This window comes from Ammospiza caudacuta, chromosome 6 (genome assembly GCF_027887145.1).
Source record: "Ammospiza caudacuta isolate bAmmCau1 chromosome 6, bAmmCau1.pri, whole genome shotgun sequence".
Classification (NCBI taxonomy): Eukaryota; Metazoa; Chordata; class Aves; order Passeriformes; family Passerellidae; genus Ammospiza; species Ammospiza caudacuta.
In genome coordinates this window covers 13,488,752-13,507,821 of record NC_080598.1, presented here as the reverse complement: position 1 = coordinate 13,507,821, position 19,070 = coordinate 13,488,752, and the positions used below count along the sequence as shown (strand labels likewise).

Sequence of the window (19,070 nt, the reverse complement as noted above, 5' to 3'; positions counted from 1 at the left end):
CGCTTTGCTCTCAGGGCTTTGAGTAGGAGCAGGCTTGTGTTCATTAAGTGTGAAGTCTTGGCTTTCGCCAAGGTCAGGTGAAGGCTTTTCATTTTATTGTGGACAAGTAACTGCATGTGAGCTTCTCTGCAGGCAGCTGTGAGCAGGTCTGTGCCCTCTTTCCTAAAGAGAGCTCCTTGCTAACAACCATCCCTAAAGAGCTGCAGTAATGGTGCTTGCTTTGGCCTTGTGGTTTTAGCAAAAACACCAAGCTGTGCTCTGAGTGGATTCCTGTGGTACAAAGCTGGAGCTCTGGGGTCTTGTAAAGTCAGTGACTATGTTTGACACTCGACACAGCTTGCAAATTATCCCTCTCTGGGATTCTTCCTAAAGAGCACAAAAGAGGTCACTTGGAGACAGAGTCAGGGATACGTGATGCCCTCAGGGACTCCTGCCAGGGAAGAACTGCAGAGTCCCTAAACAGCCTTCCTCCCACCACTCCACACACTGCTCTGCAGGCTCCTGTTCTTTATAAGCTCCTTTAATTTTGACTTCTCATGTCGGAGGGCCATAGAAAGCTTAAATTCTGCTGCTACCTCTTGCAGTGGGATGTTTGTTTGGTCTCCAAGGGCTCCCGAAGGATGTAGCTAAATGAACCTGCATTATTGATTTCCCACAATCACAGTCAGTGAATAGCTTCCCAGTGCTGCAGGATAGGGAAAACTTAATTAAGGGAAGATTGCTGGCCTGAGATAGATTCTCTCCATGCTTCTGAGAGTAGCAGAATATTGGATGGGATGCCTGGGACATCTGTCTGAGCTGTGCAAAGGCCTTTGCAGGGAGGAGGAGAATGCTCTAGGTTAAGGCTGGATATTGCAGAAATGAGAGCTTTGGGCTAGCATGTGGAGAAGTGAAGGGAAGACTGTGGTTGACACTTGTTCAGTTTCATGAACCCAGCAGGCAAACAGAGTAAGCTGGGCTGGTGCAGTGGGAAGTAAATGTGGATGAGCTTAAGAGCACAATGGGGCTTTCTCCCCCAGTATCCTGATTTCCTCTGCAGTGTTTTGTACTGGGGGTGAATATGGGTGGGAACAGGCTGCATTCACCTCCAGGTGTGGTACAAGTTGCTTTCCTCTCTTGTTACTCTGCTACTGAAGTGTACCATGAAATGGGCACGTTGTTTGTGTGCCACTGCTCCTCATGCTTCCTTTCCTGTTAATGACCTGTCTCGGAAAGTCTTGTTCTTTTCCCAGCAGTCAGGAATGGCATGGTACAGCCAGCCCTGGGCAGCAGTGACCTGTCACTGCAGGAATGTATGGGATGTTTAAATGTGATCCTGCTTGCAGCCTCACTGTGCTGGCTGGAAACATGCTGAAAGCTGTCAGTGCTGTAAACACAACACACTGCCCAGTGAGCAGTTAATTACAGGCCTAACCATGTCTTGGTGGTTGGACAGATAGTTTATTGGGATTTGGGTTGTTTTTGCACAAGACCTCACTGCTTTTATGGTTTTGTGGCATCTGTGGTCACTTCTCTGTGCCATAGTCCACTGTCCTCTGACTTTTGCAGATCAAGCTGAAGAGTCATGCTGAAAGCTGTCAGGAGTCCTTGGCCTTGTGGTTTCGGCTCAGAATGGGACACAAGATATGTCCCTGTACACACACTCAACAGTTCTGCTCTCCAGGGTGGTAAGAAAATACTGTCTTTGTGGTCTTAATGGGATTGTTAATCCTTTCCGGATCGCCAGCGCTCTGAGGGCAGAGCAGCCACAGGAGCAGTGGGATGGGCTGGCGATTGCAGAGCTGGGAGTTCATTGCTGATGTGCAGTGTCACAGCTCTTCACTAGAGGACAGCATTACACATGGCAAAGTAATTCTCCTGCAACAATGCTGGGAGAGATTTCTTACAGATTTTCTGTGCCAGGAGTAAGCTGGGGTGGAGGTTACAGTAATTTGCTGGAAGTCAGGAGGGAGGTTTAACGGTGTGGCTTAAATGAGTGTCTGGAAACCTTGTCTCCTAAACCTTGTCTGAAGGGTGATGCTGCCTGCCTTGCTGCTGCATGCACCCTGAGGGGGGGTACAGGCTGCTGGATAGGTAGGTAGCACAGGGAGAGAAGGAAGAATATTAAATTTTAAAAAGAGAAATGTTTTCATATCAAAACTATTGTAGCAAGTGGTGGGTAGCCTGGCAGGGAAGGTATGGGAGGAAAGCAGGGAGACAGGGATGTGGGACAAGTGTGCACTGAGCGATGTGCCTTACAGGACAGAGAGAATAAAGGATGCTTTGAATAAACAAATACTGCTCAAGTGCTGCTGTTCGTGCCTGCTCTGATGTTGCAGCTCTCAGCAGAGGGCAGGACTGCTGCTCTGTCCTATCAGGGCTCCATCAGCCATCTCTGCATGCAAGGGACAGAGGCTCCTACAGAGCAAGGAGTGTGAAGTGGAAGATAAGGAGGCTGGGTTGGGCAAGAGGAAGGGAGCTGCAGCTTTTGTGACAACCCTTGTGCAAGTGGGGGTTTGGCCCTTGCTGTTGGGCATCACGTGGCCTTGCAGGGCAGCCACCAACTTGGGCACTGATCTTCTTACTGCTTGTGTTGAGTCTCAAATATGATTTCATTATTCATCGAATTAAGGTTTTATTCCTTAGGGGAAGCTGACCTTGAGTGACATGTAGAGTTAAGCTGTGGCAGGATTCTTGCTTACTTTGTTCATGAGGCAGAGAAAGCTGATGAATATCCTTCTGAAGGACAGAAGCAGCCTCTCAGTGAGGCCCTGGCAGGAAGCACACTTGGTTCACAAAGCTGTGATAACTGACAGTACCAATCAAGCCATGGGATCCAGTAGCTATGACTGATCTCACCTGCCCTTGGCAGTACCAGGTGGCAAAGCTCATCCCACCTCTCACTGCTTTGCAGCTGTGACCTGCAGGGCCTTCCTGCAGTGCTGTCAGTGTTCCAGAGGCTGGGAGGACTGCAGCACCTCTGAGCAAGATTAATGCTCTCTATTCCCTCCATTGCTGCTCCCTAATTTAAGGGAAGCAAACATGAAGCTGCTCTGGCCTTGCAGAAGAGATTAGGTGAGTCTAGAGAACTCTCACTGCACTCTTTATCATCTTCTGTTTCTCTCCTTGGGAGTAACCAACTTTCCTGAGTGTGGGATCCTGGTGACACTGGCTTGGCTGGGCCTGGAATATCCCAGTGACCCTAAGGAAAGAGAGCCAACTGCCTTCTGTTAGATAGCCAATTCCTGTAAGTGCAAGATTGATAAGTGCAGAAAATGCCATGGTAGCTGGAAATGCGGAAGCTCTCTTATTCCCAGGTTTTTTTTTTTTTTGGCAGACCCCTTGAAAGACAAAGGATGTTGTGTTTGCTCAGGGTTCTCTTTTCCTGCAGCAGGGAGCTCTGATTCCTGCTTTTACTGTTTTACAGTTGGAGCACTTGCTAAAGTTCCACTTTATCTCTCCTGCCTCATGTCAGTAGCACCTGAGAATGCCCTTAGGATTCCTTCAGTGACCATTCCCCAGCTGTCCAGGCTGCTCCAAACTGCCAGACTCATCACATCAGGGCTAGGAAGAAAGGAAAGAACAAAACATGCAGCTGGCTCCTCTTACAGAGTTGGGGGGGGGTTGTTCTCCACTTTTTCTGTGCTACTTTTGCAGCAGCTTGTCCCTTTTGAGCCATGGCAATCTTGGCTTTGATAGGAGGTGAGGATGACATCCCATCATGTGCCTGGGAATCCACAGCAATCATAGCACAGTTATTTCCACTTGTAATTAGTTGTGGGGCTCTGCCTCTGACTAAAATTGATCTTGGCCATGTCAGACCTTTTCATAAGCTGCTCTCTAGGTTAGCCAGTGCCCATCAGCCAGTGGAGCTGCTTTCCTCCTCTGCTGCCCACATGGAATTCCTTTGTTCCAAGGTCAGAAGCAGAGACTTGTTTTGGCCCTGTTTGCCTCTAACCTGTTCTGCTTTTGGTCCCTTCCCTGCTGCTTTGTCACTATAATCCCCATCTTGCCCACCTCTCCTGTTCTATGTCCCATGTATCTGCCACAGAACCAAGTGAGTGTGTGGAACAGTGCAGTTCCTGGGACTCTGGGAATGTTTCGTTTCATCTGGGGAATTTCCAGCTGCCCTGCTGGTCTGTCTCATTTTGAGGCTGACATTCAGAAGAGCCCATAAGAGAAAGGAAAACTGTTTAAGATTGGACAGTGCAGTGAGTGGCCTCAGAAATGGCATCTGTCCAGAGCAAGGAAGGAGTTTATTTCCTGGGACATCTGGCCTCTTGCATGAAGGGGGCAGTCTGCTTGTAGCCAGAGCTGAGCTGCTCCGTAACCACAGCTGCAGAAGCAGTTGGAGCGTTTCTGGCAATGCCTGTACTTCGTCAAGAGAGCATTTAAGGAAGTTGAGTTGCGGAAGTTCACTGAGCCGGGTGCCTCACCAGCACAGCTCCAAGGAGTGGATCCCTCCCGGAGGGACGGTGGCTGTTTGTGCCCACCAGCACGCCAGCCATCGCCAGCTTTGCTCTGGGTGACCTTGGGTGAGGCTCTACTTGCCTGGAGAGCTGTTGATTTACAATGCAGATTCATCGCTCCTCGCCTGCCTGCCCCTGCCCCTCCTAAATTGGACTGGGATATAAGAGGTTGTTTGCTCTCCGATGCCAACAGAGGCCATGGCAGAACGCCCTGCCACGTGAGAGGCAGAGATAGAGGAGAGGGGGCTAAGGAGGAGTGAGCTGTGCAGTTGCTCTTGCTTGTGGTAGCTGAGGAGCACATCTGCAGGACCATGTCTGTGCTGAACCCTGTCCTGCAGCCCACGAAGGTGAAGGACTACCTGTGCAAGGGCGGCCGTTTCATCAAATGGGATGATGTGAGTACTGGGGTGTCCCTTCCCTGGGCTGTGCCTGTGGTGGCAGGGAGACACTGGCTGGGTCACAGTTTGTGGGGAGGCTGGGGGCCTGTGTTCTGTGTGGGATCCCACCTGACAGCAGAGATCTCTAGATGGGGAGAGGGAACTGGGAAGAACAGGAAAGCTGAGGACTGAAGTTAAGGGGATGTTGTGTGTGTGTGTGTGTGTGTGTGTGTGTGTAAGGGGCTGGGGATATGTTTTCTACATCTCTTATAGTGGAGGATGGAAACAAATGGAGCGAGTGTGCTCTGGGTCTGTGTGTGCAGCCCCTGGTGTAGGACACAAGGTCCAGCCCTGAGGAAGATGGTTGCTGCTGGGAGTCTCTGTGGGGTGATATGCAAATGCCACATTTGGGCTTTCTGGAGGCACATAAGGGGTAGGGTAGGATCTACTCCAGAGCAAAAAACACACATTGCACTTTTCAGATAGAGATGAAATCAGGCTCCAAGTTGCTTCCTCTTATGGCCCTGTTGCCTGAGTGGATCGGGGGTGAGCCATGGCCTCCCACGCCTGCCCGGCCCCTGGGCCTGGGAATGACTGAAGAGCAAAGGGCCTGTGCTTTAACAGGGCTGAAGCCTCAGGGTGCTGCAGCAAGCTGCTGCTCTCTCCAGCTCATTGTCCTCTATACCTTCAAAACAGCTGCTATGCAGTCACTGCCTTTCTGTGTGAGGGGAACAAAGTGTAGAGCAGCAGCAGTTCATTGGAACGTAAGGGTTCCCCTCCTCACTTTCTAAGGAGGCGAAGGAGTGCTCACCCCAGCACCCACAAACCTGAGCAGGAGGAGAGCTGCTGCCCATCTGTGCTGTCTGGAGATGGACTGTCTGCTGTTGGGCAGGGATGTTGATAAAAGGGGGAAAGCCCAGATTATGGTTATTCACAGGGGTCTGGGGAGATGGTTCATGTGGTGGTGCAAATGAGATGATCAGAAGGAGCCTGCAGCAGCAGTGCAGGAGGGATTAGCACTTTTGTGGGTGTGAAGCTGGAATAGAGTGTTAAGTCCCAAAGGAGCATGTGGGGGAGTGGATCACCTGTGCTCAACATCAGTGGGGTGGTCCAGCAGCACTGAGAATGAAAACAGTGTACTGTGCAGCTGGCAGGAAGGATGGATGTGAGGAATAGGAGCTGGAATATGGCTGCCAGTTCCCCTGTGAGCAGTACATAAACAGGAGGATGACACTGGGTACAGTGAAAAGCACAGCCTTCCTCTTTCCTGTGGGCCTGCTCCCTGCAGAGTGCACTTAGGGCTTCTCAGAATTTGAAATCTGCTTTCTCAGAATCACAGTAGCCAAACTTGTCTAAAATTGCTGATGACTTTGTGTTCAGTCCTTGGGGGCCATTCTCCCAAGCATTGGAAGCTGTTAAGTTCATCACTGGGTATTCCTGGGTTAGGGTCCCCTGAAAACCAACGTGAGTCAGTTGGGCTTCCAAGACCCACCAAGTGTTTATTTCCTGTTGTAGCTGTTGATTAGGGAGCTCAATTCCTGTCTGGATCTTTCCTTAAGGTTTATATATTTGTAAACATTTCTAAGTGGTTGCCTCAATTAAGTAGTTTACAGGCTTCATCTCCACCAATAAAGAAAGGCTTCTCCATGAGTGGGCTGTTCTGGTCACATTGCTCCATCACATTGGGCTTTCCCAACCCATGGTTAGAATAGGCTGCAGAGGATGATGGTGAGAGCTCCAGACTGCAGGATTGCTGCACTTTAGAATTCACAAGTGTTACATTTTTTGTATCTCTTTCAATTGACAGTACTGTACTGTTGGTAACAGTTTTGAACTCCCTCCAGGATAAGTGAGGCAAAGGAGTTCAGGAAGATCAGGCTGGCCTCTTAAATCACTGTTCAGCTTGGGACTGAACTAGGGCCTTCCAGCAAAAATGCATACCCACACTTTTTCTACAGAGCCCTCACCTTGTCCAGCTTTGGTAAGGCACTGTCCAGAGGAGAGAGCAATGGGTCCCTGACAGGCAGGACTGTTCTGACCTGTCCCATGGGTTAGTTGCAGGACCTTGGGGTAAAGAGCAGCTCTGCAGTGCTTTGGTCAGCATCCAGCAAGCTGAGGCTCCTAAACAGACTCAAGAGGTGAAGTTCTGCTACATGGGTGGTAGCTGGGGTAAAGAACCAGCTGGGAACCCTGTCAGAACCCCAGGCAGGGCACGAGGCAGTAGATGCCCTCTTGGGCAGGGCAGATGGGTATGGGTATGGTTCTGTGCTGCCTCTGAGTCCTCACAGTAGAGTCAGAACTGTTCCTATCTCTGAAAGATTATGGATTACAGGATTTTAGCAGGCAGTGTTTGCTTTTTGCCCCACAGAGTGAGAAGCAACCAGGTTGGCTGCCAGACCATCTTCTGTAGGATTGCCCATTTCCTTTGCTGCCAGGAGCTGCCCCATGGGAGAGGCTGCCTGCACCCCCTGCCAGGAGTCTGGCTGGCAGCAGCTTCCTTGCAGCCTCAGCTTGCCATCCAGAAAGCTGCTTTGTGGGAGATAAGGGTAATCTAGAACATGGCACAATCCTCTGTGGTGGTACTGTGAGACCTGTTCTGCTCTCCATGGCCACGTGTGCAGGGAGCAGCCAAGAGCTCTGGGAACATGGACATGGTGCTGGGCAGGCTGGTGCTGGCCCTGGCACAGCAGGGGAAGACAAGAGGCTGTAAAAGGACCACACACAATGTGCTGTGCAATGAGCACTTTACTGCAAATATTGTGTATGGAAACGGAGGTCCCTGAAAACATAGATACACTCTAGAGTGAAGTATGAGTTGAGCAAAAAATGGAAGAATCTGAGGCCAACAGACAAGTACAACTTCCAGATTTCATTACTGGTTTCATATTAGCAGTGATGTGCTTCAGCTTCCTGAATTGAATCTGGAGCCTTCCCAGAAATGGCTGTGTGGGGTTCAGGATCAGCCCCAAATGATTTCATCTTATTGCAGCCTCTGGTGTGGGTGTTTGTGTAGCTGCTTCTTTCTATAGTCTGTGTAGAGACTGAGTGTACAGTCTGTGGAGTTTCAGAATCTCCATCTAAAGCAGCATAATGATGCTGCATTGATGTATCCCCTCCTTGAAGCCTTCCTGACAAGGAGCCCAGAAAATCTGCACAAACACCTGGATGGGAGATGCCACAGATGAATGCTTTCTCTGCTTGGCCTGGGTTACTCCTGAGCTTGTAGAATGGAGCAGGTCAAAGAAGACTTATCACATTACAAAATTAATTGAATCTCCAGATACTTTATCTCAGTTCTTTATGTAGAAAACTCCAAGACAGCTGTTATTGTTAAACACACAGATTAGGTGAGACTCAGGATTCAGCTTCCAGAGCCTCGCAGGTGTCACTGTGGAGATGTCCTAAAATCTTTGGGTTCATTTTCATGAATCCCAGAGGGTGTTCACCTGCTGGGTCTGTATTTGAACTGGGAACCTTGTGTCCCAGGATGTTTTCTCCAAGTCACCCAAGGTGCCAACATTCTTTTGCTGGTTTTTTTCTGTCAGGAAACATCAAATGCTTCTCCTGTGATTCTACGAGTGGACCCCCAGGGCTTTTATGTGTACTGGACCTATCAGAGCACGGTAAGTGCTGAGGCTGCACAGCTCGGGCTCCAACCAGCCAGCTTAGGTTTGTGTGAGGTGACAACACTGCAAGTACTCGAGTCCTGCACTTGGGAGCAAACTGCCACACTTATTCCTCTTAGTAGGGACACTCCACCATGGAGTGAGAGCTGCTCAGTGGCAGGTTGGTCTTCACAGCACCAGGAAAGTGCAAGAACTGAAGGTGTGAGTGTGGTCTTTCTGTGCCTTTCACTCTTTCACATTTTTTGACTCCTGCAAAGCTTATGTGTCCTTCAAAGGACTTCATGAAGAACAGTTTTAGTGATATCACTGATACCAGTGAAAAGCCAGTGCTGATATACCTGTCACCCAGCAAGATACAGGATTCTCCTAACCTGTGCAGTGGGGCCATTAACTGACTCATTGGGCTTTTAGACTTTTTAATTAAAAAAGTAGTGACTGTAGTGATGTAGGGCCTACATGGAGTCTGGAGAGCAAGTTGTGCTCAGGGTGATGTTTGCAGGCTGCTGGAGGAGAGGGAGAGACAACGCATGGAGGAAAGAGAATTCAGTTCCTCACTGATGAGTACATCAAATGATGGAGAGGGAGGTGGAAGGCTGGCCTTACTTCCGCTTTCCAGAGTGGGCTGTGGTTCAGCTCTACTTCCTCCGCCTGCCCTACATGCCATGGCAGTCAGACAGTCCTGCCCAGGCCTGGCCAGGGACCTGGTGGGTTGGGTGGGCTCTGCCTTTCCAGAGATTGTGCCCAGTGCCAGCTGGGACCGGGCACTGCCACAGACACATCCCCTGAGAACAGTGTCACAATGCTGGGGACTGTCACACCCCTTGGTGTCACTCCCGTTCTGCTTTCAAGGTCCACTCAGGCAGTAGAATATCTGCTCTAAGGGTGCCAGCAGGATGAAGAGGAGCACAAAATGAGACAGGGGGAGCTGGTGTCACCGTGGAAGGGAGATATTTCATTGGGATACCTGGGGAAAGGGCTGGGGAAAGGAAGCTTAGCTGCCACAAGGAAAGCCAGACTGGAAGGGGTCACACATCCTGGAAAATGCTGTTGGTTAGCAGCTAAAGTAAACTGAACTGCTTTTGCACTAGAGACTCAGAACGGAGTGGGATTAGGACTAAAATTACTTCCTGCTTAACAATAAAATGGGGATACAGCCAGAAGACATGGCATCCACATTGTCCTGTAATGTGATCTTGGAAAATAATATTATCTGCTACAACAAGTATAATTTGTTCTCCAGATCCATGGTGAGAAGAAAAATTAGTAACAGAGGAAGGAAATTCAGGTTGGATATTAAAAGAACAAACAAGACAGCAAGCCAGTAGTGAGGACACGGAGGGGCTGCCTGGGGAAGGCTGTGCAGTGGGAATGGCTTCCCTCCCTGCCTTGTTCCTGCTGGGAGAGCTCTTCCACAGGCAAAGACACTAAGCCATGGAGTGCCTTCCTTCCTCCTTTGTCTTTCCTCATTTTTTTTTTTTTTTGTTCTTATTCTGTTTGTAGGAAAGAGAAATTCTGGATATCACCAGCATCCGAGACACCCGAGCAGGGCGGTTTGCCAAAACGCCCAAGGTGAGGCCACAGCTTCTTTCTGTCCTGTGTTTCAGTGGGAAGGCAGGGCTGCCTGAGGTTTTGGTGGGCTCAGGCAGCTTGTCCTGGATTTCTGTAGGAAGAAGCTAGAGAGGATCTCATCTCCTTACATCACAGCTATGTAAATACAGAAAAGCCATCTTGACTCTTGTCCCCGACCTCCCAGGGGCCCTCTGTGCTCCCAAAAGCAGCACTTCCAGACTGTGGTAGATGGGCTCATTGGGAGGAATATGTCAGAAAGCCAGGAGAAACAATTCCCCTTCCAAGTGCCCTGCTGCACTGCTAAGTCCTGCTGGAGACTCTGATGCTTCTGCTCTGAGACACTGGAGCTGCTCTTGTGTAAGGATACACAGGGTACCCACAAACCTGGAGTTACAATGCCACTCCAACAGTGTGTGCTGGGATCTTGCCTTTAAAGGGCAGAAAATGCATTTTCAGAAAAAAACTTTTCCCCCCTCCCCATATATTTTTACATTTGCACATGATCAGTGCTTTGTTCTCAATTTCAGTTATAATTGAAGATTCTTGCAGCCCTTGTTAGGACTTTGCTTCTGGGACTTTGTTTGTTTTTAACTTTTCCATGTATGGAAAAGACAAGCAGAAAACTTAAGTAAAGCACAAAGGTGGAAAAGGGACCAAAGAAGTAAAGCTGATGCATCATGTGGTGACATAGGTGACTCTCTAAGGCAAAAGGGAAAGGTTTTGCAATATCTCCTGAGCCTCAAGCAGCCTTTTGCATAAGTTGTGTGGCTGTTTTCTCAATCTGCTCTGAAAATGTCTATTCAGAGCTCCCCAAGAGTGGTATTTTTCAAAATACCATAAAAAGGTGGGTGCTAAAGGCACAGCAGAGCTCAAGAACAGTGCCCATCATAAAAATCATATCTCCTTCAGAAAAAATGCCTTTCTCCTTAGAAGCTCACTAGACTGCAACATACTTGAGTTTTCAATGAGCCTGAAACTTTGTCAGCAACTTGTTTTGTGGGAATTGTGCTTTAAAAATGCTGTCAGAGGTTGGATTTTCATTTGAGAGAATAAAATATTTGGGGCTGTTTGAGTTGGTGCTGCCCTCCAGATGGGTCACATTAAGAGGCTGACTTAAAGGAGATACTCTTTTCTAGGGTGTTAAACTTTGAGAAATAACTTGTTGACAAAATGAATTGATCTTTGATATAGATAATAAATTGCTGGGGGAAGCACTGAGGCCATGGCTGGATGTCCTGGTGGTAACAGAAGGTTGGAGATGGCCTAGATTTTAAGAATTAGTTAAGGAAGACTAAATTGAAGAGTACCAAGAGAAGACAGTTTGCCAATGGTACAGAGTTATTTGGGGTAATAAAATCAGGCTGGTTTGTAGGAAGACCTTGAATTGCTGATTGAATGCATGATCTAATGAGTGATACATTTTATACAGATAAAAATCAGGCAATGCATACAGAAAAAATCCCTCATCCTTCTGTAATAACAGGCCCTGAGTTGACTGTTGCTACTCAGAAAACATCGTGGGTGTGTGGTAAAATATCAATGTAGTGTTCAGCAGTATTTGCCTCCTAAAAGTAAATTGTATCTTAGAGATTATAAGGAAATCATTACAAAGTTGTGCTATTGTTTACACCCCAAATTGATCCATATTTATGTGCAATTCTTAGTGTACTCTCAAATTTAGTGAGAACTGGAAAAGGTATGGAAGAACAGCAAGATTAACAAAGGAATGAAGTGGCTGCTGGGGGCAGAGCATCTGAGTGGGAGGGACTGTGTTCTGGCAGAAGGAGTAAGGTGAAGGGGATGTGGAGTGCTGTAATATCAGCAGTTGAATGGAGAAGGGGAGCACGAAATGCTTACTCAGAGTTTGAAGCAATTACTCAGGGTTTCTTCCAGTGCAGGATCTCCATATAAGGTGGAATTTTCCAGAGGTAGGAGTGGCACAAGCAGGAGGTGCTGCTGACTGTCCCACCTCAGATCACCATGCCATTGGTAAGCTTCCTGCCCAGTCATGGAAATGTGAGTATAAAAAGTCAGTACAAGAAGGAAATGCCCTGAGGGGGTTATTAAATGTGAGATAATGTCTCTGGGTTAGGAAGCTGCTGATTCCCAGATTGCTGGGAGCTGCAGGAATGTGTCAAAGAAGTGCCAGTGCATATGCCCTGTTCCAGTGCTTTTCCCTAGGCACCTGGATGGAGCTGCTGTGTTCTAGTTGTTGTAATACGCCAGGGCTGGGATTTTAGAGCCATGGGAATTGGCTGCAGCTCATTTTTGAAGAACAGTGAAGCAAGGGTCAAGCACTGACTGATTTATTAAATATTCTCAGTGGGCAGAAGTGATGCACTTGATGACAACCTTTGCTGTGAAAATCCTAAGTGCTCTTTGAATTCTGCATTTTACAGAGACTCATTTGAAATAAGTCTCCTTTTTATTTCAGGGAGTTTTCTGGAATTCTGTGATAACATGTAGTAAAATACACTAGATTGGCTCCTTATCCATCTTTTCCTCGTGTATGCTGGGAGGCCTTATGTGGGTACCAAAGGGGTGTTGAACCAAGATGTGCCATCTGGGTCTGGAAGATTGTTACTTACACATAGCTCTGCTATCCTTGATGCCTCTGGCTTAAAGCCCTCAGGGTCGTGTACATTTGGCTGTCCTGAGAGCAGAAGTTCACAAAGGAATGCAGAAGCAGGGAAAAATTCTTCACATGAACCACCACACCCTCCACATGGGGCAGCTGTGTCTGGGGCGTTGTTACAAAAGGCATTAATATAAAAACTGGTGTGGTGAAGCAAATAAAAATCTGTTTAGAGGTGGAAGAATGAACACGGGTGCTCTTCTGCCCTGTTACAAAATAGTGGTTTGGAATGGTTGTAGAATAGAACTGTTGCAATTAATACAAAGAGTTAATTTTTTTCACTGCCTGAAGGTGAAGAAGAAATGAGCCATCAGCCTTGTATAGGACTGAAGAAGAGCAGGATCACAGCTGTAGGAAGAACTGTGGATGGCACCAGCAATAAAAAGAACATCCTTTCCCCTTCCCTGCAAGTGATGCCCCAGTCAATCTGCAGCTGCTCTGAGGCAAAGCTTGTAGCCTGATTTTCCTGCTGGATTGTTACTGAAAGAAGTCCAGAGGAAGGAGAGTGCTGTATGGAGAGCATCTGTACCACTGCTTTTCACAGCAAGGGGCTGTGCAGGTTTGGGCTGTGGCACAAGGATGTAACCTGCCCTCAGTTTTCCAGTCCTGTGGCACGGAGAAGTCTCCCTGGGAGGGGGTGGGTCACTGTGGGTGTTGGGAGTTCCCTGCTTTCAGCAGCACCTTCCCACGACTGCCTGCTCAGAGGTTTGGGGTTTTTCTTTGTAACCTCTACACACAGCAAGAATAATAACACCAAAGCAGCCACGTGAAAAACCACTTGAGAAGAGACCTGCTGCTGTGGCACTGCCAGCACAGGTCACAGCTGGAGCCCTGTCCATGGTTAGGGATGCTTAGGGAGCAGGTGAAGCATGGAAAGGGACTCACCAGGGGCTGCCAGCCATAGGAGCAACCTCCAAATGGAATTGGCCCTTGCCTGCCTTCCCCAGTCCTTGCCTCACCACAGAGCAGAATCTTCCCCGGCCCCTCGTACGCAGGGCTCCCCTGTGAGGTTCTTTGAGGGTGGCTCCGCGTTTCTGCCATGACTTTTCTTTGCAGAATTTTTTTTTTTTTTTACGTGGGGCAGAGCGAACTTTGGCATGTGTTCAAGAGAATAATAAAGATAAGAATGAGCAGTGCCTTTGAACAGCAAGGAGACAAGATTTAAAAGCTATTGACTGTAGTTCAGCAGTGTGCTGATACAGATTGGGCTGTTATTTACAATCAGGTCTGTGTTTTCTTTTCAGTAATGAGGAACAATAAGGGCTGCTCCATTTGTGGGGCTTCTTGTGGTTTCTTTTTTAAGGCACCAAGACCCTGGAATGCTGACAGAGAATCTAATAATAATAAAGGCCAAAATAGATGATGTTTTAGGCCAGACTTCTGGCTATTGGCTGTGTCTTGGGGTTTGTTTAGATGTTTTAGGAGGCATTGGCTTTGAGACAGACATTTTTTAATAAAAACAAAAGTTGTACTTTCTGACTGTCATGATTATAAACCATCTTCATGCTCTGTCCTCATTCTGTTGGTGTTGAACCTGGAGCTACAGCCTGAACTGCACATGTACAAGAAGAAAATTGTACCAAAGCATTTCACTCATCATGTTTTGAGATGATAAAGTTAATGCCAGTGGGATTGTTTAGGAACCCTGCAGGACAATCACAGTGCCCTCACAGTTGTGGCTGTGAGCCACAGGCTCTAAACACTGTGGGTGGTCAGTGGTTCTGCTGCAGCACAGGGGCTGACCAGCTCTGGCATTGGGATTGAGCAACTTGTGAGCCCAGGATGGAGCTGAACTAAGTCTAACTCCAGCCCTCCAACTGGAGAGTGATCATATGGAGGCACCAATCTGTGAGCGTGCAAGAGAGAGGCAGGTACCAGCCTGTGTCTGGCAAAGGATTTATGAGTGGTGGAGCAGGAGCTGAGCAAGGAAATGGGCATGTGTGGGTGATGACCTTTGCCATGCTGGGCCCTCCTGCTTCTGCCATCGTTGTGCAGTGAGTTCTGGGGCCACAACATCCACAGTGACACATTCTTCTCTGTCCCTGGCAGTGTGTCCCTGCTGGATTGCAGAATACCATGGGCTATTCTGTGCCTGCGACTCTGAGCTGCTGATTTTCCAGTTCCTTTAGGCAAAACACTGAGGGCTGAGAGTGCTTCACTGTGGATTTTTGTCTGCCTGTGTCCCTAAGATGCTTGGCACAGGGACAGGTTGGCCTTCCCCATTCCACAGCCGATATCTCCAGTGTGGAGCAGCAAGGCTAACAGGGACAGGAGTGTTACCTCCAGAGTCAAAGGCATCCCCCAAATATCTTGGGGCTTCCTTTTTCCCTTCTGACAACCAAATAAGAGCTCTCTTCTCCAAAAGAGAAGATGTGTTGTCCTTGTGCCACAAGACACAGCTCTGTCAGGGCACAGTGACAAACAGGTCCTGCAGTCAGTTGGCTCTGCCCCCTCTCAAGGACCATCCCTCTCCATCCTGTGTCTGTCTCTGACTCTTTGTTTATATTTGCATGAGAATTTGCTTCTCTCTGGACTATGGATCTCTGTAGAGCTGAGGATTTTAGGGAAATCAGGAGGGTGGGACATGAAACTCCAGCTGACTCCATATTTCAGCCACTCTGCTAATAGGTTGTTTTTTGCTTGTCTGGGTTTTTTTTAGGAGATTTGCTAAGAGTGTTTCCCTTCTGATTTGCATGGCTAATATGCGTGTCCTGCTTTTCATGCAGCAGTTCCTATTTTTCCTTCATGGCTGCCTGCAAGGTGACAGTGAGTAATCCCAGAGTAAAGCTGTGGCACAAGGTGCTAAACGAGTGCAGGTTGTGAAAGAGCCATGATGTGGCATCAGGTTCAGAGCTCCTGCACACAGTCTCTGGTCCTCTCTCCACATCTTCCTTGGGTGTTGGATGCATCACTGCCTGGATAAGGGCAAAAGTGCTCGGCTTGCTGGGGACATGGCCTGGTCAGAGAGGTCTGGAGAGAGCCAGGTAACAAATGTCTGCTAGGGAGTAGCGAGAGTAGCGTGCGGAGAAGGAAGGGGTGGGTGGAGCCCCGGATAACAAATACAGGAAATGAGTTCAGCACAACCACAAGTTCACTATTGTTTGGGCCTCCTCTTCTGTACAGCCCTGGAGCTGAACAAATGCTGGTGCATTTGCAAGATGAGTTAAAATCCCAACATTTTGCTGCTGGCACTGGAAAGTTGAGCTCCAACATGGAGTTACCACGAGCCTGGAAAGGAGATGTGGGTGTTTGGTGGTGCTCAGTTCTGTGAAAGAAAGTGGCTCACGAGGCAAGAAGGAGCCATTTTAGAAATCCCCTTGTAGAAAATAGGCAAATCATATTCCTTCCCTTCCCTCCCTCCAAATGCTCTGGGATAAACAGGTTGCAGAGTTACCCCCTTGGAGAGTTGCTTTTCCAAAATAAGAGACAGCAGTCAGATGATCCAGAGTTACAACCCACCTTGTCCTGTTTTTCTTAAAGATGCCTGTTTGCTACTGCTGTGACAAAATAGCAAATGCTTCAGAAATTAGGAAAATTGAAGTAAAAAAATTCTGCAGTTCCTTATAAAATGTGTATTCAGCTGTGTGTGTGATGTGGTGCTGAAACGTAAAGGTGCTGTCAGATTCCAGCTCCAGTTTAACTTCCAAGTCTGACCTGCTCTAACAATCCCAGACTGTGGATTTGCCCTGTTTCTAAAGGAGAGCAGGTGCTCTGACAGCTCCCTGTTTGCTTGGCTTGGACTGGGATTTGTCCTGCTTCAGATAAGGGATTCCTGTGCTTTATTCTAGGAATGGAAATTTTTATCTTCCCATTATAAATAGCACCATCAGTAAAACTCTAGGATACCTTGGATACCTTGGCTTAGTGACACCATGCATAGGAATGCAGAAAATTATGAATAATTTAAAGCATTCTATAAATACTTTCATATGGTGCTGCAATCCAAGTACCACTAATCGGATGAGCCTTACACTTAACAAAACAAGTCTCTGGTGAGCCATTGCTATAGGGTACTGGAATTGCTATGGGAAAAACCACTACTACCAACTGACAGCAGCAGAAGATGGGGCTTGGAGGGGAAGAAGCCAACTCTGAAGTGACAGGGGGTCCCAAAAACCGGGTGTCACACTAATACGCTTTCTAATGTGTGTATTTTGATAAAATCAACTGGTTACACCTGGCACAAGCAGGCCAAACCCTCCCCTGCTTGTTTGCAAGTCGAGCCTGAAGTTTCAGAAGAAATTTCTTTAAGAGCAGTCTCCAGCTTTGAGTTTTTCAGGGTTGTGCAGGGATGTTAGTCATGGTGATTTGTCCCATGGAGGATCCAGTAATGCAGACTCCAGAATAAAGATAAAAAATAAGGAAAGCCAAGGAAAGGAAGATTACACTAAGCAATTTTGCAACCCTTCAGATGCTTTCTGTGAATCTGAACCAATGTGTGTATCGGAGTCTGGTTTTTTTGGGTACAGTTTTCCCTCATTCTCCAATTACTCCCCTCTGTTCTGTTTCTTTTGCAGTCCCCGAAGCTCCGAGATGTTTTTAACTTGGATCACCCTCACAGCACCTTCCTGCTGAAGAACCTGACAATTGTATCTGGTTCTGATATGGTTGACCTCACTTTCCATAACTTTGTGGCCTACAAGGAGGAGATTTGCAAGGTATCACGGCCTGAGGTCTTGGAAGTACTGGGAACCTCTAAGGATTGGGATATTCATTGGGGAGCAGGAAAGGAGAGGAGGAAACATGATAATGTAAGACAGGAATTTAAACATAAAGCTGAGCTCTTTCAGCATTACTGACAAGGTTATAAACAAGCAGGTTTATGTTCCAGTCAGGTGTGGTATCTCCAAAGTTCTAGAAGCTTCTGCCCTGTAAGGAGAAGGACCAGTAGAAACTGGTCATTGTTGTCTTTCATGTGTTTTGTGTGGATGAATAGGCAGCTGAGAAGTAGAAAAGTTTTAGCTCCTAATGTTTATAGGCAGGAGGAAGGTGATAGAGGAAAGCCCAGAAGTCTCAGACAGAATAAGGGGTAAGAGTTTTAAACTGCAAGAAGGTAGATTTTGATTGTATGTGAGAAGAATTTCTTCCCTGTGAGGGTGAGGGGCCCTGGCACAGCTTGCCCAGAGAAGCTGTGGCTGTCCCATTCCTGGAAGTGTTCAAGGTCAGATGGGGCTTGGAGCAACCTGGGATAATGGAAGCTGTCCCTGCCCATGGCAGGATGTGGCACTGGATGGACTTTAAGGTCCCTTCCAACCCAATGATTCCAGGATTCTGTGCCCTTTCCCTGTTTGCTGTGTACTTCCTGGAGCAGTTCAGTAGTGCCCCACTGCCTCTGCCCTGTTTGTTCCAGGACTGGGCTGAGGATATCATGGCCATTGCCCGGAACCCCCTCACGTACAACGCTCCCCGCTTCACCTTCCTAGAGAAAATGTAAGTCCTTTCTGAGTAACTTTTTTCTCTGAAATGTCCATGTCCTGCTCTTTCTGACAGTGCTTGAAAAAAAAAATACTTCAAAGCATCCAGGTCCCTTGGCAGCCTCCAGACCAAGGCCTGGGTCATGCCAAGGTTAAGCTGATGGTCTGTAGGACCCCGATTTTCAGTTCACTGTTAGATTGTTTTCCCAATTGCATGTTTTTCCTTTCTTCTCACTTAGTGGGATCTCTTAAGATGGTACAAATGCATTTTTGTAATCTTGTTTGGGTTTTTTTTCACAGTCTAGTGAAGCTGAAGTTGCAACTGAATGAAGAGGGAAAGATTCCTGTCAGGAAGTGAGTGTGGATATTTGTTTCATTGTGTGTTCAGTCAGACTACAGGCAGAGCACCTGGTGAGAGGATGGTTGCTCAGTGGCTCCACTGTCTGCTCTTCCTGCACTTAAGAGGAGGAGAACTTTCCCTCTGTGTCCAGAACATGGAAGTGCTCTTGCTGCACTGCCATAGGTGACACATAATTTGAGTCTGGAAAGGAAACTTTGTGGCCTTCATTTACAGCAAGAAATGGTTTAAATAGCACAGATATAATTTCCTGCTTGTTGCCAAGAAAAGACCAACAAAACAAAGTAACTTTGGTAAAATTCTGATCACAGATTATTTCGCAAACCTGAGCTGAAAGGTGGATGAGGTGCACGATTGTTTCCCTTTCCTGTAAGGAGTTCTCCATCTGGAGAGCTCTTTGCTGGACTCCCCAGCTCACCTGCAGCAGGGCTCCTCTGCTTTTCTTGTCTCTTTCTCCCTGTGTGAGCACTCCAGTCCTTCCCCACTTCCTCCATCCCTCAGCCTTCGCTCTGGATGTGCATGAGAGTGAAGCAGCCTCTGGGCCAGTGTTAGTGCTGGCTTAGGAGCAGAACAGATGGAGATTTGTCCTTCCCTGTCCCCAGCTTGGCCTTGTGCATCAGGTAGGGCTCCCATCAGAATGAGA

At 47.8% G+C, this 19,070-nt stretch overlaps 1 protein-coding gene across 4 annotated transcripts in view; it reads left to right on the top strand.

The window, feature by feature from the left end:
- Window positions 1-19,070, top strand: part of PLCB2 (phospholipase C beta 2) — a 42,028-nt gene that overhangs the window by 1,215 nt on the left and 21,743 nt on the right. For 2 of the 4 annotated variants that reach the window (XM_058806296.1, XM_058806292.1), the window contains exons 1-6: window positions 4,458-4,843; window positions 8,371-8,448; window positions 9,952-10,020; window positions 17,173-17,313; window positions 18,006-18,085; window positions 18,370-18,423. In XM_058806296.1, coding sequence (XP_058662279.1) covers window positions 4,760-4,843; window positions 8,371-8,448; window positions 9,952-10,020; window positions 17,173-17,313; window positions 18,006-18,085; window positions 18,370-18,423 — 506 coding nt within the window. In that variant the 5' untranslated portion in view covers window positions 4,458-4,759. Of the gene's footprint in view, window positions 1-1,533; window positions 1,668-4,457; window positions 4,844-8,370; window positions 8,449-9,951; window positions 10,021-17,172; window positions 17,314-18,005; window positions 18,086-18,369; window positions 18,424-19,070 lie in introns of those variants that run through there. The other 2 variants (XM_058806293.1, XM_058806295.1) reach the window with 2 other exon arrangements.